We start from the raw sequence: 22,416 nt of genomic DNA, 5'->3' as shown, positions 1-22,416 counted from the left end.
TAGTGCTGCATGGGGTTGTTGTGGCCGAAGTGCAGGACCCGGCACTTGTCCTTGTTGAACCTCATACAGTTGGCCTGGGCCCATCGATCCAGCCTGTCCAGGTCCCTCTGCAGAGCCTTCCTACCCTCGAGCAGATCAACACTCCCGCCCAACTTGGTGTCATCTGCAAACTTACTGAGGGTGAATGAATGAAGTTACACAAATTGTTTTACTAAATTACAAAAACTTTATCCCAATGTAATAAAAACATATTTCTGTGTATCTCTAGGAACTACTGCCCAGACACCAGGAGATAAAGCTATGCAGAATTGTATTTAATTTCTAGCCTGGAGTATCAGATCAATAATGTTAATAGTACTGTTGGCTTACCCCCTACCCCACAATTCTGTTTGTTCTTGAGGGGTTGCTTTACCTGTGTGCTCGTAATTTATTCACAAGATTCTTGGCCAATAGCTTGTAATAACAATGTAGAAATTAAGTCTGCCCTTAATGGTTGGTATCAAGAAAGCCTTTGCTAGATTTGAACAGTGTGTTAATATATACCAACTTTGTTCAATGACCTTTTCTCAAAGCTTAGTTAAAGTTACCTAATAATCTCAGAATAAGTAAATCCGTATTTAACTTGTAAAACTTATTACCAAACATAGTCAACTATGTCACAAGCAAACCAAATGACTCCAGTGCAATCCCTTCTTCCTGCTTTAAATGATTGGAAAGGAGGAAGAAACAGAATCATACAGTACGTTATTTAAATGCTAGTTCTGCCAAAACAGAGATTGCAAATGGGACTTTGAAATTTTATGTCGGATCATAATTTGTCCTAAGTATTTTAACCACTGCATTTAGTATTTTAGGGACCGCTGTGTTCTTATTATTGCATCTTTATTTCTTGCTGGAATTCTTGAGTCTCTGTCTAAAGCAATAGGTGTCTTAATCTTTTCTGAATATATTGTAAAAACTTATGGTCATGTGTTTATGCTATCATACCACCTGTACACCTAACTCCTCATAACTATCAATACTTGATAATGCTGCTGAGATAGAAGTTTTTCAGGATATTGTGAGAGAGAGCAGTATGCTGTGGATGGAACTTTTCCTGTTCACAGAAGAGGAGAAAAGTTTCTTGTGGAAGTACAATCTTGCTTTGTCAGTGATGTGTCACTTTTGATACAATGATTAAACAATTTTGCCTAACTTTGCATCTCCTTTTAGCTATTTTCAGTGAGGGTAGATTTCACCTTTTAAATTCACTGAACAATTAAAGTTGATTTTATTAATAAATATAGCAAGTAATTTATCTACTCTTGGAATGCACTTATCCCTTGGGTAGAATTTGTTTATTGTCTAGAGCTGCATTATCAACATGATCTCAGTTTTATTTAATTATATTGACTGAAATACATTTTATGATTAAATATTTTGTATACAAGATACTCAGCTTTCAAAGCTTTTAGATTGTTAGGGTTTTTTCATATCTTTATTATTTTAATGGCTTTTTATGGCAGATGCCAAAGCAACAGCGTCATACATCCCTGAGCCTTTTTATTATTATAGTGGGGTTTTTTTGCTTGCAAGTTTGTTTTTTGGGTTAGTAGTAAATACGGATGCCTTCTTACAGAGCTTGGGGAAGTCTTGACTTAAGCTTAAGCTTCCCCCACTGCGTTGTTTGAGACAAATACAAGGCACAGCTTGACAGAAATAAAGTTCTGCACAATTTTCTGTTAAAAGAACAAAAATAGCAGACTGCCAACATGTTTCTGTGGTTTCTTTAGTAGTAACCCTTGTGTTAGGAAATAGAATTTCATGATGTTGCTGCATTACCTATTGATAATTATCTGTTTAAATTTCTATTACCTGTCTTAGAGTATCCCTGAGAAGTGAGTCACTCTTGCCCCAGAAGGAGTCAATGTTAGTAACTAAGTATGTATCATATAATTATTCTGTAACTGTGCATTACGGAACAGAATTATAGAATAATTCAGGTTGGAAGGGACCTTAGGATGTCTATAGCCCAGCCTTCTGCTCAAAGCAAGTTCAGTGCTGAATTTCAAACTGGCTTTCTCTAAACTTTGGTCAGGTCTTGAAAATCTCCAAGGACAGAGACTGCACAAACTCTTTGGGCAACCTGTTCCACTGCTTGACTGACCTTGGTGTGAAAAGCGCTCTTGTGCACATCTGTGCTCACTCTCGTCAGAACCTCTCTCAATTTCTGACCACTGTCAGAATCTCCTCCCACCATGCATGGCTGTGAAGAGCCTGTCTCTGTCATCTGTGTAATCTCCTCATATGTGTTGAGGGGCTGCTGTTAGGTGCCTCTGAAGCCACTTTTTTCACAGGCTGAACAAGCTCAGTTCTCTCTCCCTCCTTGCAGGGTAAGAGTTCTAGCCCCTAATCATCTTGGTGGCCTTCTGCTGAATTTGCTCTACTTTATTGATGTCTGTCTTGTATCAGAGGGCCCAAAACTGGACACCTGGACACAGTTTTCTGGATGTGATCTAGTAAGTGTCACCTTTCTCATTCTACTAGCTATGCTCCTGCCCTTTCAGCCCACTATGCTGTTAGCTTTCATTGTTGCTGGGGCATGCTGCTGACATGCATTCTAAAGTGTTGTCCAGCAGGATGTCAGCTCCTTTTCCAGCAGAGCTGCTCCCCAGCCAGTCGGTTCCCAGACTGTAGCATGACAAGTAGTTACTCCATCCCAGCTGCAAGACTTTTTTAGACATTCAGTTCATCATTTTTGAAAGGAGGAAGAAAAACCTTAGGTTCTCTTAGATCAAAAATAGTTGGACATGAGTTTTATTCCTTACTGATACTGTCCCAAGCAGTGCAATTCCTTTTGTGAAGTAGAATGAGATGATTAGTTCAGTAGTAGCTTGGAAAAAATCCACCTTCTAAAAGCTCAAAAAATAGTTTTCTGTGTTATTTTGGTGTGTTATTCATGCACATACCTTGATGAATCTTGTGAGGTACGCTTAGAAACTGTTCACATTACATAAATGAATTGGGATTAATATAAGATGCACAAAATAGTTTTGATTTTAAACAAAGACATGCATTCTGATGTCTAGAAGTGACAGAATCAAATGACACATTTGGTGTACTGTTCACCTTGAATATGACCATCCCATTATACTTTCTTTAGCTATAAAAATACGGAACTACAAAGTTCCATCTTCCAGTAACAAAACTCTATGGTCAAATCAGATGCTTTGAATTCAGTTTCTGTTTATTTACATGAATGTAGAGCACGCTATCCTATACGCAGGAAGAACTGATTTGAAACCATTTCTTTACTTTTGGCTCCAAAGGAATTCTAGCCTACATTCAGCTCAAAACTTTTTACCCCAGCCAGAACATGAAATTCTGGGAGCTTTTGCTCTGGAGCAGGTATGGACCTATTACTGTATTTCAGGGAGCAGGATGGCAGTTAAACCTACCAGTTTTCAACTACATTTAATTATCCTATAACATTAAGGCACAAAATAATTCTTTCTCATAAGATATTATATTCAGGTATATACAATAGATGCACAGTTTTACTACTAAGAAACATGAGTTAGTTTAATGTTTGGGGCCAGGGTTCTCAATCATGTATCAGATTTTGAAGAAATTAGCTCTGCATGCAAATTGAGAGAACTTTGTGGCCTTGTACATCTTCCATGAACATGAGAAGTTCTTCAGAAACACCAACTTTACAGACTTGTGCTTGCCAGTTTGGTGAGACTAGAGAAGGCAACAAGCAGAGTCCCCATCTGGACTTTGCCTTGTGAGTATGTTTTTTACATTTCTGCAATAGAGATTGGTACTAAATCTTTGTAATCTAATCACCTGAAATCATACATCAAGTGCTACGCTTTTGGTATGTATGTCTAAAAGTCCCTTTTGGCTAAGTCCATGAGAGCTGTGCTGAACTAGGTTTGAGTGCAATCCATTTTCCATATGCATACTATTGTATAGATAAATCTTATTTTTCTGTGTAGTTATCCATGCCTTTCCCTTAGAGATGAACACCCCAGCCATGCGCAGCAAATGAAGCATGTCATCATTCTAAAGCCTAGAATGAAGTAGTCAATCACTCGACAGTAAAGTCTGAAGAGCAAAGTTGCCCATGCTTTGGTTAGTTCGTGTTTTTCATGCTAATCTGTTTTAAATATTAGTTTCTGTGAACACTGTAGCTTTGTTTACTGCTCAGTGTGGGTAAAGGTGGCATAGAATGGCCAGTGGAGAAAAGAAAATGAGGTACAGAATGCGAAACAACCAGGAACGTAAATTCAGTGTCAGAAGCCTCTTTTTATGGGGACTCCAGTCTTAAGATCTTGTTTTGAAAAGCATGAATTGAGTTCTACATAGAAAAGACTCATTTCAGAAACACGTTTCTGTAGTTCTTGTTTTTGATGTGGTAGCTGCTTTTGAGATGTTGTCGCATGTAATTGGAGAAGATACTGCATACAGAAAACAGTGAATTAATTCTGGTAGGATAATTCTTAAGGGCAGTACGATAATGACTACCAACTTTTGTTTGTTAGTACATCAGATGAACTGTGACACATTAACCTTTGTAGCAACCTCCTATAGAGGCAGGATTATAAAAATATAAATGGTGTAGAAATGAGTAGGTGATTGAAAGGCTGTTTATAGATGTTGACAAAAGTGAGATAAATGAAATGGATGCCTGAGAATTCAGTTATAAATGAGAGGGCTTAAATACACTCTCCTCCATCACCTGAAATCATACACAGTTACCCTTAGACCGTAGTTACATGGAGACTTTTAAGGTGTTACTAATCTTCCAGATGAATAAAATGGTTTGGGAATATTTATTCTCAAAGCTATACGTGTTCCTGTTTTGATTAGATTGGCTAAACCGTGTTATCCTGGGGTGAGCTCTTTCAACTTCAGCTCCTTCAACTTCTCTGTAGTAGCTTACACTAGGGCAGAATTGACCCTTCTTTTCTTGGAGGTAAATTCCTCTAGGATATTTGAGAAATATTTGACTGAATTTGACTCTGCTGTTACTGTGTCAAGTTGATGGATCTGCCCACTTAATTTTCTTGGAAATTCATCTGCTGGAGGTGCAGATGAATGTAAAGCTGGGCAGCCAGCTCCTATTCAGCTGGAAAAAAAGATAATTGCCAAACAAAACCCAATCAATTAAGACTTTTTCTTGATTTGGTTAGAGAGACTAACAGTTTTCAGTATTCCCCATATCCTTATATTTTATTTCTAAGAAATTTCTAGTTTTCTTCTGCTGTAGTCACTGCCATATCAGACCTTTGCCCTTGCTTCTTTCCTTGTTATATTTAATTAAAACACTGACAAAAGTATTCTCTTGTAATGTTACTCCAACCCTGCTATACACTTCCTACTCTTCTGTCATCTCCTTTTGCCTGACCTTAAGCTGGATGACTCATCCTTGCCTTAAGGCACCATCTCACTGAACATTGCATCCCGCCCTTGTGTGACAGGATAGATGTCTGTTGGCCTCCAATTTGTTATTTCTAAAATAAAAGTGTTACTGTCCCATAGTCTAAGGCTACCCCATGAATGCTGTCCAGGTGTGGTTTTTTTTCTTTTTCATTTTAACCCATTATGCACAGGAGTAGCTCCCTGAAAGCTACATCTACTGTGTACGCCTCAAAGCTCATTTTAGCTTATCTGTATTTTTATGTAGTCATCCGCTGTTCAGAAGCTAGTTAGTAGAAGGCACGTAGGATTACCTTATTATTGTCATAATTTCTCTCTGTTCTCAAGCTTCCCTCAACTTGTGTAATCTTCTGTTACTGTTCTGTTAACTTCTTGAGTCTGGCTTTCATTTACTGGAGTGTGTAGAGTATCGTTTATCCTGTACTTGATGAGGACATATGTATGTTACTGCAATACCAGTAGTAATAATAAATGCTGTCCTCAGCTAACTTGTGCTCAGAAGTGCAAGGAGATACTTGAAAACTATTAATTTAGCCCCTGCGATATGCCCAAACAGTAGAGCAGGAGCAATAACAACTTTCTGGTAATGTTTACCTGCACTGTGAGATTTGTAGTGCAGAAATACAATATTTGGGGAAAAAGTAATGATAGGTAATGTTGGAATTGGAACGGCCTAAATTTGCTGTAATAAGATAGAGTAAGGCTATATTTAATTGGCCAGCAACAAATGATAACCCTGCTTTAGATCAGGAAGCAGTGATGAAACAGTGACTTCAGATTAGATTAGTTTTGTTCTCATTGTTTCTTGAGGTAAATTCAGATAATGATAAATTTATGCCATAAATGAAAATTGGAGTGAGGTAGAAAGGCTAAGCTCCATGAAGACTAAGAAATTGGCTAAAACTTTTTCAGCTTGGTCTCTTGTTGGTAAGAATGTGAGCGCCCTGGTGTGAAGTATGTGTTTTTTCTTTTTTGATTTTTCTTCTTTTTACAGGAAAAGAGGGTTTAAAACTCCATTTTACTTGTGTGATAATGTGTGTCTTCAAGTTTCTTAGACCATATTGAGAATACCCCAGTCTAAATCATACATGTTGTGGATTTTGGGTTTTTTTTGTATGTGAGTGCCACTGGTGAATTCACATTTTTTTGAATTTCTAGTTATATTTTGTTCTGAACATCAAAATATTAGTAAGGTTCAAGAATTTATAAAGGATTTTAAACACATATATAATATCATTTCTTAATAAAAAGCAGATAAAGCTTCTTCCCAAGTTCAATTTTTCTAAAATCAAGTAAAACAAATAAACCAGATAATATGATTAAAAAAAAGAACGAGACTGATCTTAATGAACAGCATTGTATTGCACTGTTTGGATGAGCAAAAGTGGCAGGTGCCTCTTGCTTGCTGTTTTTGTTCCTATTGGATCTGAGGTGGATAGGCTTCTACAACACGAGAACACCAGAGGTGAATGCCTCCTTTTTCAGTCATACTGGAAATGTCCAACAAAGACTCTAATAACTACAGGTTTGGAAACTACTTATAAGTCTATACAAAGGAGCTTTTCATGGTTGCTGCTCCTAATTTAATGAATCTTGGCTATCAGGGCAGTTCCAGATAGAACAAAGCTAATGGTATACCTGTGCTTAGCCAAGCTTTAGCAACCTTGCGTAACCCTTCGGTCTGTCACCTTGACGTGGTTCCCAGGCAAAACAAAGGCACGTGGTCTATACCCTGGTCTGCAACTTAGCTGTGACAGGATTTTAATTTCATTAATATCAATCTGAATTGTTTTATGGAAGATAGGTATTGTCACACTTGTGGAAGCCACGTTTGGTCAAAGTGGAATTAAGTCTTTTCTTAATAGGATATTGAGCATTAGAACAATTTACCTTGGGAACCATAAGGAACATTGTCACCTGAAATATTTAATTCAGGATTAACTGCCTTTATGTAGAATGTAACTGATTTAACCTCTAGCTGTAAACTTCCTGAGGGAAGCCTTAGGTAAGTTCTATGGTTTGTGTTATTTCGGTGGTCAGACTAGATGATTTGCAGATCTTGTGTAGCTGTAGAGTCCATTAGTCTGTGTGTCAGTGCAGTCTCTGTACTGTTGGATGAGGATGCCTGCCTGCCTCAGGCATTTAGTAGTTTTTGCATTTAGTGAAGGTTTTGGGACTTTATTTCCAGAGATATTTGGAGTTGTCTGGATTTCTAAATTCACCCATTTAATAAAGTTGACTACATTCTGTAACAGTTTTGGTGATCTTCCCAAGCAGTTTATCTCTGTAGTGCATTTGGCAAGATAAAAATTTTTTGGTTCTGTTCATACTGAAATGGCTTTTTACATAGTCTCATTGTTACTTTTGGCAGAGCCAATCCCCTGGTAAATCTACCAAAACAAAGAAGAAAATACAGGAAGAAAAAGACTTTATTGTATTCAACCAGAAATAGGGTTTGACTTTCAGATAATATCTTATTGGAGGCTTGAACAGAAAAGTTAGAAATTACTTGTGTAGTATTTCAGTCTTGATGGACACATTTTAAATCCTAAACTGTTTAGTTAGTGTGGTGAATGGAAACAGGATCAATGTGACCTAAGAATTACTGAGGTGAAATTTTTAGCCCCTAGCTCAGAAAACTGATCCTGTGAAATTGGATCAAGCGTGATAGGAATGAAAATGGTGAAGTTTCAACTCCTGCAAATTTCTTACCTTCAAGAGAGTGTTGGGGGAGCTGCTGTAGAGCCAAACAGAAATGGGCTTTTATGTATTACGCTGTATGTAGAAAGTTCTTGTATCTTTCGTATTGATGTTGAAATAAAGAAACCAGAGATTATTTCTCATATGGAACTGTGGAATATCCAAATGTGATCAGGTGTACAGATCCTGTTTTGGTTTAACAAGCTCAGAGGGTATTTAATTGGGTGCTGGTACTTGGCCACAATTTCCTCCCTCTTTGTAGCTCATCTCCTGGACCCTTTCAGCAGCAGACACTGATATGGTTGTATAGCCACTGCTCTCAATGCTTTATTTCTAGCTCATGTTGTAGACTGCTAGGTGTATGGAGGATGGGACCTAATACTTGCAAATTGTGCAGAAGTCTGTGTGCTGCAAAGCCTAGCTCCATGAGGACTCCTGTGCATGTTTCTCACCGGCAGTGTGAGAGAAAGCACCCCAATTACACTCTTTCTGAAAGCTGTTTGCAAGTTTGCCCATCTCACAGTATGGTTTAGGAAGCAGTTCTGAGATCAGAGCAACAAAGGCAGAATAGATCTGCTGCTTCAGTGTCAGCTGAGTAGTATTTCTTCCTGCCTGCTGCAGATCTATGCAGTCCACATCCTAGAAACAAAATTTGGGCTGGTTTTCCATCTGGCAGGAGCTCAAAATCTTTATTGTAAAATCCCTGGCCTGTACAGGGATTGGCAGTGAATTGTTTTTTGGGTGTGTGATGCATCTTAACAAAACGTCATGAATTGTATAGAAATATGTGCTGGTTGCTTGAAACATGCTTTCTGAAAAGTACTCAATTTTGAGGCTTAACTAGTAATGGCAACTATTTATTTACTTGCCATAACATTTTCAGATGTTTATGGTTAGTATTGAAAAAAATATTATTTACAAATTAATCATCCCAACTCTTTTAAAAATGTCCCACAGTATGTAGATGATGCCTGTTTGATGCCAGCCTTGATGCCTTTTCTTCCTGGCGGTGTTAGAACTTCTATTCTTCTCCTGTACTGTAACAAATGTTTGTTATCAAGTCAGGAAACCATTTCATTTTAGCTTTATTTTGATGTCAGATTGATGTCATGTGTAGTCCACTTTCCCTCTCCTCTTTCTTCCACCAATACAGGATCAACTCTTCCATGGTTTAGAGATGTAAAATATTCCTGGCAGATGTGCTAACTACCCTGCTCTTAAGTACCTCCAGTGATGGAGAGTTTAGAGTCTCTCCAGGCAGTTTGTTTTTGTGCATGTTAACTATATAATTTCAGTTAGGCATTATATTTAAGAAAAAAACCAAACAATAAAAAACCAACACAAAAAACTAAACAACCTTCTCTCTTGCTACAGTCCTGTCTAGTACTTCCTGACCTATTCCTGGTGGCAGAGATTGCAGTTTTCTTTCTCCTACTTAGCAGCTACCTTTTATGAATTTGAAAATTGTCATATATCCCCTCACTTGTATACTGCAGTTTGTAGCTACCAGTACTACTAGTCCTTTCTATCACAGTCTTTCCTATGACAAATTTGTGACATAAAGGATTGCTAGTTATAGGCTGATCAAAATGGGGAAGGCTGCATTCTCATTGCTAATGTACCAGCATACACTTGTCTATTAAGGTATCTCGTGAAGTCTTTTTATGGCTTTTTCCGGGACCAGTGTGCAATTTGAACTGTTTGTTCCTTTTTACAAAGCGGAAAATAACTTGGAATATATTTTATTTGGGATGTTGGTTTTATTCTTCTCTTCTGCTTCTCCTCCTCTGCTTTTGAATTCTCTCCCATTTATTTGTGTACACGGACATTGTCCTGTTGTTGTTACGTTGTACGTTTTCTGGGTATGATTTTGGAATAGTTACAAGTACCCAACATAAAGAATGTTGCTTGCTTTATAAATTCTTGTTCTGTGTGTTTATTGAAATTTTTCTTGTTTTTCTCGTGACGTAATGTGTTCTGGCTGATGAAAACAAAGCTTAAGATAGAGTAGGATGAATTATGTAAGTGTAAATGCTTATCACTATGGCTTGTACCTTTGAAAAAACAAACAATGACTCTTGTCTCAAAGACAAAGGGAACGTTTTTCTACTAATTCCTAAAATTACTAATTCCTAAAATGGTTAAACTGCTAATACTATTTAAAAAAAATATATGGAGGTACACTGTTACTACACTGAATTTTCTGTTTGTGTATTCTACGCTTCATATAGAAAGAGCATCACAGGCAGCATTGTCTCTCAACCAAAGAGGTTTAGGCACTGAGCTGAAGCTTGGTACGGTTGCTTTTGTTCCCCAGAAGTTTCTGTGAGGAGCTGAAGGATGTGATACGTGCTGTCACCAGAAGTGGTACTCCTGAAGTACCAAATGCAGAATTGTTTTAAAAACATGGTCTGTGTGCATGTCTTGAGTCACCATGTTTTCTTCCTCATTTTCCATGTCTGGGAGTTCAAAATTAGGCATTAATGAGAAGGCCTTGTGCCTCTAGTCTACACCTGGGAGAATAGTGTTCAGAAACTGAAAGCTCAGTCTGTTTTAACGGAGATAAAGGAAAGGGTATTAGTGCAGGCCCTTTCCTACTTTAGTTTGTCTGTTCATTTGTGCACATGTGGGATTTTTTTTTTTAGTTTTACCAAGTCACTTGGAATACCCACAGTCTGCAGTTCCTTACAGATTAGAAATAAAGTTGCCTTAGCAAATAAAAACGTCCGTTTTATCCTATTGCTGAAGCACCCTCAATCCAATAGAAACCTTAAGCAATGGACTCCATCACCACAGATCCTGAGAAACATGGTAACAAAATTGAAAAGGTGGTCTGAAGCCTAGTTCATAAACTGCTTACAGTTGCATCTTTTGAATTTTAAGCATTTGTTTTAATAAACAAAGGAAGTAGTTTGTATTACTGGTGAAATTGGAAGTCAGTTGAGACTGGCTTTAACATAGTGTTATTGCCTACTTTGAAGTATTTATTCAAAGTGTGTGTTTAGTGCCAAAGTTAGTACTATAACAGAGGAAAATGCTGAACACTTATCTTTAGAAAAATGAACCGTAATAAACTCTTTATATCCTGCTTTAATTCTTGTGGGGGGAAATCTGTACTTGCAGAGCCTTCAGTAGAAGCAGTGTACATAAATGGAAATGTAAACCTTCAGCAGCTCGAGTGGTCTGTTGACTTATTTGAGAAGCCAGAAGCAATTGGCTATCCAAGCATATATAAATGTCTGTAGGAAGAGACCTTACGTTTCCAAAGTGGTGCTGCAAATGAATAGTGCATGTGGGAATGTAGGCAGAGGGTTTATTACGGTAGTTTGCTTATGCCTAGGAGATAGGCACCTTTGTTGGTGTCTTTGAACAGGGCTTCAAAGTCCCTGGTGACTAATTTTTAATGTCTACGTTTTGATGAGGTATAAATGATCAACCTTTTAATCTATGTCAGCATTGCTGTGCTATTACTATTTTTCAGATGTTAGAAACGATGAGTGATTTTAGCAGTGCCCCAAGTAGCACTCAACATTAATTTGGGAGAGCTTCTCTTCTAATCTCCCTGGAAGTTACTATGATTCTCTCCTGCATTTTATTGGAGGAGAGAATGTTATTTACAAACTAAGATATAAGGCACCTTCTGTACATACAGTATTTTAACTATATATGTTTCCTGGCAATTGCATTAAAAAAAAAAAAAAGAAATGAGAGTAGGGAATTGGGATCGTGTTTTTCACATGAGAGACATAAATGGTGTGCCAGCTTTTAGGGGTAGGATCATACACCATCAAGACAGATCTGCCAGATGATACAGCTGATAAATGCTTTTGCTGCAGATTTTGTAGATCTGGAGTATGGATAAAATAAAATTGTATAACACATAACTAAGGGGCTATATTGAAAGGATGTCTGAAAACTATGGGGAAAACTCTGTGTTTAGCACAAACCAAATTATAATCAGAAAAGGAAAAAGAGTAGTCAGTTCTAAGTCCTTACCGGGCCTGACTAGAGCAGTGTTCTGTCACCTGCTTGTAACATCTACTATTTTAAAAGTCAGTGGCTTTGTTTTAAGGATACTGCATGAAATCAGACTTCTTTTAAGTGAGCCTTTAGACTTCATTATGTGTGTGCTGTATGGCTTGTGAGCTGGACTTCTTTAAGAAATTGTTTCATAGGCAAACTGCTGAAACCATGGCTGGTGGTGGTGGATTTTGGGTGCTTTTGATTTTATTTTTTTTAAATTATTTTAAAGAGTATTCCATATTATCTGAGGTGCAGATCAAGTGATTTTGTTGTTGTTGTTGTTATAATCATATATTTTTAAAACAGCAAGCTGTGCAGCTTTAAAAAAAGACTGATCAGACTCAGGACTTTCAAACTGTAATTGCTCAACTGTTCAGCACTTTTTTCCTATAGCATGCACTTCTTGCCTTTAATCAGAATTAACTTGATTCTTTACTTTGGTTCTTTACTAAAATTTTACATTCTTTTCCAAATATGGGTACTTTGATAGTAGGTTCTTTAAGGAGCTGCATGGTGCTGTACTGTATATATGAAGGCAGAATTCATTGTCAAAGAACTGAAAGTCTAATGAATTAAATAATTCGGGTATTAGTAATCTGGAAAATGGGGAGAATGACAACTTCAGCTTTATTCAGTGTATTTTGTGGTTTTCTGCATAACTTTGCAGATGTTTTGTCAAAATAGGAAGGTTCTGCAGTGTAGATTGCCACTAATTCAATAATAATTCTGAGGCAGCGAGGCTCCTGATTGGTTACATTTAGACAACAATTAAACGATGTTTAAATATATTTATTATGTCATTATTTAAAATTAAGTAACACCTTTATGATAATTCCATTCCTGTTTTACGAAAATATGTAGTCAATAATTCTGGTATGTTGATGTAATATTGCATGTTGGTGCTACTTTATGCAACAGATGATATGTTAATAATGTAGTCTTCCTCAGTTTAGCAATTAGTCTGCTTGATATTTTAACCTTAAGCAAATTACTGGTTTTGTGTGTTAGCGAATTTAAGGTAAATGGAGAGCATTTTGCCTGCAAAAAGTTGAGTTATTGGTTATTTGGTTGATTTGGGGTTTTTTTGTTGTGTTCTTTTTTGAATTTTTCCCTTCCTGCAATTTAAAGATTCTTCTTTTCTTTTCATGATGCACAGAGAGTAGTTTATTGATTTCATCTCTGCAGCTACTCTCTGTTTCTCTTCAGGCTCTCTCCTTCTCTAGACTGACTTAGGTTTTTTTTTGGTCTTTTCTCACAGTTTTATGTTTTTTAGATCTATGATGATGATATTGATGCTGTTCTGTCTTCAGTGGGAGAGAAGCTTTGGGACACCATACCTCTAGAAAGACACAAAATGGACAGGGTATTTAAAAAAATATAATAGTGCAAAAGTAGAGCAAAACGCTTGCCTCATTTTTTTTTCAGGTATTTCTTCTGTGTTTACTTCTCAGACTGTTGGTTTCTCTGACAGTACCTTATTTTTTCCAACCACTTGGCATGGTGGACTTGCATTTATTGACTGATGCACTGTAAATGCAGATGCATTTTTGCTGCTACCTGTCCACTTGGTTTGAATTCTAAATTTGTTTTGCCTCTTGGGATTTTTTTTTTTCCCTTGCTGGAGAGAAGGATGCTTTTATATTTGTACTTATGGGACAGAATTCTATTTTTTTAGATCACTTGTGTAGTTGGTGAAGAAATCTTATCCTTTTCTTCATTGTAGTTGCATAGTCTCCTGGTAAAGTAATAAGCACGTGGTCTATTCTTCCTTATCAAAATCATTAGTAAAAAGACTCAATCCCAGCAGTATTCTTGTGAAAGCCTAATTGTGTATGTTACTTCATTATGAGAGCACAAATATTACTAAGTTTGTCATTATTTAGATTTCACCAGCTGTGTAAGTTCATGCGATATGTAAAAATACCAACCAAACAAAATGGATTACAAATTTAGCTTATGATCCAGAACAGGGTCAAGAGGATTGACACTATTGTAAAGACATGTCAGATGGGCTTAGGATGAGGAATTTCCTGGTTCTTATTCTTTGGTGCAATGACTTGATTACAGTGGCATGATATACAAGAATGTTTCATGAATGTATGCTGTCAGCACTGGGGATTAGTGTGGTATATTGTTTTTATTCTTCCCATTTTTTGCTTTACATAGTGTTTTGTCTTCTTAAAACCATTCTCCCCTTGATAAATAAGCAATATTGTGAAAGGGAAAAAAAGTTAGTGTAAGGTTAACGTTCAGCTTCTACCTGGGATATGTATTAATTTAATTTAAATAATGTTAACAACATCAACAAAAAGCCATATTAGGAAAAAAAACCCTCTAGCTAATTAACTGATTGAAGAGGTATCTGTGGATGTAACCACTTTAGGATCCAATACTTCCATCTTCAATTAGTCTTTCCTGGGAGATATGGAATCTACCCTCTTCATGTGAGCATAGTTACTATTTTTAGGCCTAACTGATTTAGAAATATCATTCTGCTGCTTTTATATAGATGTAGTATGTGTTATGTCCCATGCCACTGATCCTAAAAGAGATTATCTGTTGTCCTGGTAAAACCTTTCACTTTTACATGACAGAGGCTGATAATATCTCTTTGAGTGAAGATACTCCATGATAAGCTCTGTGATAAGTTGTTAAAGAGTTTAAACTCAAAACTGAAGTGATGTATGCCGTACTGATACATGTGAGCCTTAAGTGTGTGTAAGTAAAAACTTCCTTGTATTAATATCTTGCAAACTGGAATAGTATGAATTCTTCAACTAAAAATAAAATGCTGGGATTTTTACTATCTATTCCATTATTTAAACTCAAAACTGAAGTGATGTATGCCGTACTGATACATGTGAGCCTTAAGTGTGTGTAAGTAAAAACTTCCTTGTATTAATATCTTGCAAACTGGAATAGTATGAATTCTTCAACTAAAAATAAAATGCTGGGATTTTTACTATCCTATTCCATTAGCTTCTTTATTTATGAAGCTAAAATGGAAGTTAGCCAAAGCAACATCTGACCGATATTCCTGCTGAGAACAGAAACAAAAGCTGAGCAATGCTTTTGCTTAGAGAACAGAAATGCTGGTCTGCAATTTTAAGTAAAACATAAAATTTTATTTCTGAAGACATAATTATTTAGATGTTGTGTTTTGTGTTTTGTTTATTTGTTTGTTTTTGTACAGGTTATTAATGCTGCTTTAGCTCTTGCTTACAGACCAAAAAGTCAAGTTGTGAAAAACAACATGGAGATGTATAGGAGTACATGGGAGAATCACATCCATGTTCTTACTGAAGCTGTGGATGATATAACAAGTATTGATGATTTTCTTGCTGTATCAGGTATGATAATTTTCAGAATCTGATTATTCTTTTATATGCTTTGAAAACTTTTCATAACATTTCAACAGGTAACCAATGGAAGATTAGATTGTGTAAGGTTTTGTGAAGCTGTTGCTTCTATTTAAAATGTCCCTGTACAGTAGATATTTCTACTCTACACAATGTAGAGCTGGGTAGAAGTTACTTAAGCAAACTAGGTGCATGAAGCAGAATGGGTATGTTACAGTGGGTACGTTTATCCATCCTCACAGGTTCATTTAGCTCTAAGTTTCAAAATCCTCTCTGCAGCTGTGAGAAGTTTCCTTCTAGAAAAGGAAGTGCATATCAGTATGCATATACGTAAAACACGAGATTCTCACGATATCCTTTGTTCCAATGCACTGTAGCGTTTCCAGAGTTACAAATATTTGTCAAACAAAATGTACTTATAAATCTCTTCACTGAAGAGACCTTTGATAGCAGTAAACTGTATTTACTGAAGCAGTGAACATTTAAACAGAAGATAGACAACAGTTTTACTTGTTGCAGTTTAAAGTTCCCAACTCTTTTCAGTTAGTGTAATATGGACAAGAAGGAAAAACTTGTCTCATCTTCATTAAATGTGGTTAACTTTTGTGTTTCCTTATGGCCAGTGGGCCCCTGCGCTTGCCCATTTTTCTCTGGGTATGTCCATTGGGCTTAATTCCATTTGTTAGGATTATTTGGTTTATGCAGCAATATAGAACATGAACAGTTCTGCAGATTTCAGTAGTTTGAAACCATTGTAAGTGAAGTCAGGACTAAGTGCATTTTCCCAAATTACTCTTTGCTCATTAAACATGAGGGTGGACTCTTGTCTAGAAGGGGACTTAGCTTGGATATTCATTGCTCTAAAGCTTACTTGTATATCTCAAAAAGTATCACCTTTACTGTGGTAACTGGAAGCTGCTGGACTGGAGTCCCCATAACTGAGTGGTGGTTTTTTCTTGTGATTGGGGTGTGGATATTGCAGTGCAAAAACTGTAAGCAGAGATGGCTGTTCAGGCCCTTTCTGGGTCTGCTGATGCTGGATACAGACTTTTCCTCAGAGCATGAAAGTTCTCCTTGCTTTACAGTGGTCAGTTGGTATACCTAGCAAGTGATTTAGGTCTGAAGGTAGAGGAATTTACTACAAATAGTGTGAGTTGGTTATTCATTGAGCTACTCTCCTACATGTATCTCAGCATCTTAGTACAGAAAAACATAACCAGAGGATTATTTTTTCCCTTGTGTGAGTTAGCTTTTAATGGAAGCCAATTATGAACCTTCCTATTGCTTATAGGGTCAGGGAGGTTGCAAATCTTCCCTGTTGGACTGAAACTGAAATTTCTGCAGGTATTGCTAGAGCTGTTAATAAAGGGAAGAAACAAGGCAATTGCTTGTTTCAGACATTTTTTCAAAATATTTGAAATATTTTTTCAAGATTTTTTTTCAAAATTTCCTTGTCTTGAAGAATAGAGTTAGACATTCCAATAATAACTGGGGGTGGAAATCTGTCACTGGGCAGCTACTCTTTTCAGAGTAGACTCCTGGCTTTTTGATGTATTTTCTAATCTTTGGTTGAGCACAGCTGAATGATTGACAATATTTCACAGTAAGTAAAAGCAGAAACTGTAACTTAAGTCAGTGATGTGTAGGCCTACATATAATGAGGTCAAAAAAAGTAAACATTCATATATTTGCTCTAAACCATGTGTAGAGCATCTTCTGTAAGCTTTGGTAGAACCTTTTGGCACATGTTAATTTAATTTGTTTAACTTCAAGTGTCATGCTTGTTCTTAAGTGATCTGAGTAGATGTTTCCCTATGGCAGTGTCACCTACTTGCTTTGGGAAGATTTTTTTTTTTTTTTAATTAGCTCATGTACAAAGAAGTAATTATTCAGACTAATTATAAGGAATGGTGCAAGCCACTCTCAGTCTACTCCTCAGTGTATTAGCACTATTACCGTGTTCTGAGGGAGTAAAACATTCATATATTGCTCTGTCTAAATAGAAAAGTTAAATGTGTAATAGAAGATGGTATCTAACTTTTTCAGAAATTATTTGGTAATTGGGAAAGATAATGCACGTTGTCTCATGTTTGAGATGAAAAGAATAAGAGAATAGATTTATAATGGATCTGTGTTTTCTACAGAAAATAGTATTCTATAGCACATGCCAACATGGGCATATTGGGAAAAATGTTTTTTAAATAACATACCTAATTCAAAATTGATACTGTGCTGTCTTAGAGTGTCAGATATTCATGTTTGAGTTGAATGGCTGAGTTTGCATCCCTAACTGCATCTTCCAGGTTGACGAGGGAAGTGATTAGTCCTGTAGTGTTAGAATCATATTCAAAAATATAGTACACTTTTTTTGGAAGTACAGTAAACACACCTTCCCTAGTGATTCTGGTGATTCAGAATTCTAAATCATACAACAAAATTGCCTACTTAATTTATTTTAGATTGCATCTCTGATTGATTGATAGGTCAGATTTTTCTACCAGATACAAAATGTACTTCCCAAACCTGTTAAGAGTTGGGAATATCTATTTTGTGGTTTATATTATGTATCTCCTTTTCACACAGTGTTACATGAGCAAGTTATTCTATAAAATGATGTTATTAATGTGAGTTATGCTGGGTTACTGATGATTTGGAGGGCAAATTCAGTACTTTTAGCTGCATTTCTGCTATGGACATTTTTAAGGTACAATGTAACTCCCATTAATGTCACCGCAAAAACTGTGCGCAGAGCTCAGTAGCAAGTGGATTAGTCCCTGTGTTTCTTGAATCCAGGATGTTATGTTTCTGTCCTTAAAATAAGCTGAATAAGGGAGCTATAGCTGAGAGGATGGGAAGGAACTAAGCTCCCTGTGGAAACATCTCCTTGTGACTCTTTGCACGCCACTTGTGGGGTTGCTGAAACAAAACGTATGTGTACAGGAAAATTGTCTCTCCTGTTGTGGTACATGTACTTCTCTGATGTAGCACTGGGGGAAAGAGAATTCTGTGGCAGATCAAAAAGGGCATTTCTGAGCCCTTTTGTGAGCATTTGAAAGGTTGGGGTTTTTTTTGTGGTTGGTTGGTTGTTTTTTAAGTGCTAATATGACATTTATTGTATGTGCTTATAATGCTATTCTTATTTTTTGAAGTGTATTGGTCTCTCCTTTTCAGATTCACTTATCCTCATGAAATTGGATTTTTTTTTTGTTTCAGTTGTGTTTTATTCTTTCTATTTATGTGTATGTGATACTGTGTTCAAAGGAGAACTAGCAGTACAGAAGACAAAAAAGAGATGAAATCAGGTCTTTACAAGTGAAAAAGAGGTCTGATTGCAAATAGCCAGTTTAAATGATGGTCTGTTCCTTATAAAGGAAAGCAAGAGTTAATGCTTGTATAAAAAATGTCATTGCAATTATGGAACATTATAAATGATGATACCATTGTTCATAGATTTGTTATACCTCCTAAGAACAGAGAATCAGTTTCAGTCTATCGGTTTTGGATAGTTAATTTATGCAAGGAAGAATGTGGATATTGATCTTTATAACCCACTGATACTAAGTTTAAAAAATACTGTCATCCATTTAGCATGATGATGTGTAGTTTTTAGATTCATAAAAGTAAATTGAAATGTGCTGTTGCATTTGATGCATGAATTTCCAGGACACTAGTTTTGATATGCTTGTAATTTTGTTTATGTTGGTAAATCTTAAGTTTTATCCTCAGCTCTGCTCTTGTAAACTGACTCTTCAGTGTCTCTTTCCTGATACAATTAGGCTGAAATCATAGTTCGTGATGTTCATTTTCTAATGTTGATTTTTCTGTGTTATTTTAATACCCGTTATTCAAAATTACACAAATAAAGCGTTTGGATATAGATGGAAAATCTGTAATGTCAGTGTTTCCTTCCTTTGTATGTACGTTTTCCTCTCTTGATGATGGTGTGTAATTGCAATGACATGTTAATTGCAATTGTTAAGTATTTTTACATTATTACGTGTTAGAAAACCAGTAAGAGAAGAGTTAGATCTTTTAGTCCAAGAGTTAACTGAACTTCTACAAGGACTGTATAGGTAAGAAAAGCATCAAAAGTGTGTTTATATATATAAAATTCTCAGGACCTGTGATGTTTCCTTTCTGTTGTCTTCCTGAAAAGCTTGAATGGCAGACCCCTGTGCTGCTTTTCTGTCCTCTTCTCAATGTCCTTGCCCAAACTATGATTATTTCACCTAATGAACCTTCTCTCCAGCCTTCCATACTGTCTGAGTTTTGGTCTGTCATATTTATAATATCGCTATGGTTAAATCCTTATAATATTAGCTCCTCTTTTGCCAAAATTGAAGTTTCGTGTTTTCATAAAAACATTTCTTTGTTCATCTCTTTTCTCATCCCTCCTCATGTATGAATAAATCCTCTTCTTCATGTACTGTATGCAAATAACACAGACACTTTCCTGTTGTGTTCTCAGTGTAATGATGTCTCCGCTCTCTGCCCTTCCAAATACCTCCTTAAAATACAGTTTGTCTGAAGTGCATTTTGACTCTTGTAATCTCATCAACACTTTGAATTGAATTAATTTTTTTAAAGGTAAATACATTACGAATAATGGGTAAGAAGTCATTAGACTTTGAGATGGTTTTGTCTGATGTCCAGTTTGTTGTTTCTCTACCAGAAATTCTGTTACTTGCCATTTACCTGATGGAGTGATAGTGAGTGGAATGACTTAAATGTTTGCCTCAGGTAAGGTTTTGTGTAACTCCCCTGTGCAGTTTCCACTGCTAAATTGATAGTGGTAAATGTGGGCATCTGCAGATCAATCTGCAGTAGAATCTGGAGAAGATGCCATTTTTAGTATTGTGAACAGAAAAATATGCTATAATGTATACGGAGGTGCCCCACAATTCAACTCCTTACAGAAATTGGACTGAAGTGTCTTGAATAGATAAAGACTTCAGAGTCTGCTCAGGAAGTTCTGTGATAGGACTAAAGATCATTCAAGCTGACTTGAGTAGGCAAAAGGGAATAATGTTTTAACTGAAGAATTGGCACAAATCAGTTACTGTTGGCAAGAGGGAGAAGAGTCATAGTTCACCTTCCTATTAAACTCGTGTTCTAGTGTCACATACAGACTTTCAGAGGAGATTCAGGGAAATGTTGCATGGCTCTCTCTCTGAATGGAGTTGAGAAGAGCACACTCCAAATGTGGAGTGTGCAAGGAATTCTCTAAAAATCTGAAATCATGCAGGCTAGAAATTTGTTTCCAGTCTCTTAATCCTTCCCTTGGAATCTAAGAATATGCTAAGTCTTTCCAAGCACAATGGGAAACAGTGAGATACTACACTGTTAGAACAGAAGCTGCCTTTTAATGTAAACCTGTGCCATCAGAAACTACTTTTAATTCATGGAAAGCAGCAAAAGATAGGATGTTACTGTAAAGCTGTTGGAGGAAGCAGTTTTTGTGGGTGCAAATGGTCTTATGGCCCCAACAAAAACAAGAGCTAAGGGACCACGTTTTTTGCTGCTTTTGTTTGTAGCTTTTATTTGATTTCAGTGAAGCTTCCTCAGTTTAACACTAGCAAAAATAAACAGGAAAAAAGAAACTTACCTTATGTCTTTTTTCCAAAGGCCCAGTTCTAAGTAATTTACTGATAACACAGAGGGAGCAAATATGCAGCTTCACTTCTTTCCTAATGTTATAGCTTCAGATCTGAAGCCCCTGCTGCTACTGCAGTTTCTACAGTTGGAAGAGATCTTTAATAGTTGGTTAGGAAACAGGGTGTCAGATGAACTTTATTAACACGTAGTGTAGCATGTACAAAATGGTAAAATAGGAGAATAGAATTAAAGAATAAAAGACATTAGAAGAGAACTCTGGAGATTATCTACTAAAGCATCCTGTGCAGAGCAGGACAAACTTTGTTTCCTACAGCAATTTCATTTGAAACTTCTTCGGTTATACGTGATCCAAATCTTGTTTTTTCTTTGGTCTTAACGATTAATGTACAGCAGAGCTTAAGCGATGCAGCACTTAAGTCTTATTCTTCTACTGCAATAATATATAAAAAAAAGTCTGCTTGATGAATCCCTTCTCTCAGTTGCACCACTGAAAGAAAAATGCAATTGATTTGAGTCAGAGCAACTAAGAGTAGATTCATGTAAATGTATTTTCGTAAGTTTTTAGGATTATATAAAGGATGACAAAGTTCAAAATAATACTAAAGTATGGTATCTGTACCTTGAAAAGAGATTTATTTTATTTACAGATAATTTCATAGATATGGAAAAATACCGATAATATGCCGCTTATAAAAACTGAAAGCAATTACTAAATTGCATAGGTCTTTAAAAAATATTTGTTGATGTTTAATTTTTCAGTTGTATACACATTCTTTGAGAAGTAGAAAGGGGAGCTCTGTGCCTTTTTAAAATCTAAAATGCCACAGTACTAAAATGAATCAGAAAAAGTATACGTATGTGTACAACTGTGTACATTCATATGTATGTTCCTGTGTGTATACACACACACACACACACACACATAACTGTGTATATTTGAGCTCTGTGAATTATTGTGTGGCTTTTCTAAGCTGATACTGACTGGAGTTAGGGCTTCCTGGGTAGATGCCCTGTGGTAATGCAGTAGTTGCATTGTGGTGAAGACTATAATTTATATAAGTCAGAAGGCATACCTTTTCTTATAATAGAAAAGGCTTTACATTTGTAATTGTTTGCATAAAATTATTTACTAAACTGAGCAACTGAAAGTTACAGGAGCACACCATTATTTGATACAAAAATAACTGCAGTTAGCATTATTGTAAAGCTCTTTCTGTTTTCAAGTATTTCAGTACATTAAATAAACATTTAAGTAGATAGAAAGCAAAAACTTTGTTATTTATGTAACAACATA

General features: G+C 36.3%; 1 protein-coding gene across 2 annotated transcripts in view; it reads left to right on the top strand.

Moving 5' to 3' along the window:
• The window catches only part of CTNNA3 (catenin alpha 3), a 596,807-nt gene that overhangs the window by 398,196 nt on the left and 176,195 nt on the right, over positions 1 to 22,416 (top strand). For both annotated transcript variants that reach the window (XM_009290520.1, XM_019474931.1), the window contains one exon: positions 15,341 to 15,497. In XM_009290520.1, coding sequence (XP_009288795.1) covers positions 15,341 to 15,497 — 157 coding nt within the window. The remainder of the gene's footprint in view (positions 1 to 15,340; positions 15,498 to 22,416) is intronic.

This window comes from Aptenodytes forsteri, unplaced genomic scaffold (genome assembly GCF_000699145.1).
Source record: "Aptenodytes forsteri isolate BGI_AS27 unplaced genomic scaffold, ASM69914v1 Scaffold349, whole genome shotgun sequence".
NCBI lineage: Eukaryota > Metazoa > Chordata > Aves > Sphenisciformes > Spheniscidae > Aptenodytes > Aptenodytes forsteri.
This window is presented reverse-complemented; position numbering and strand designations above follow the sequence as displayed.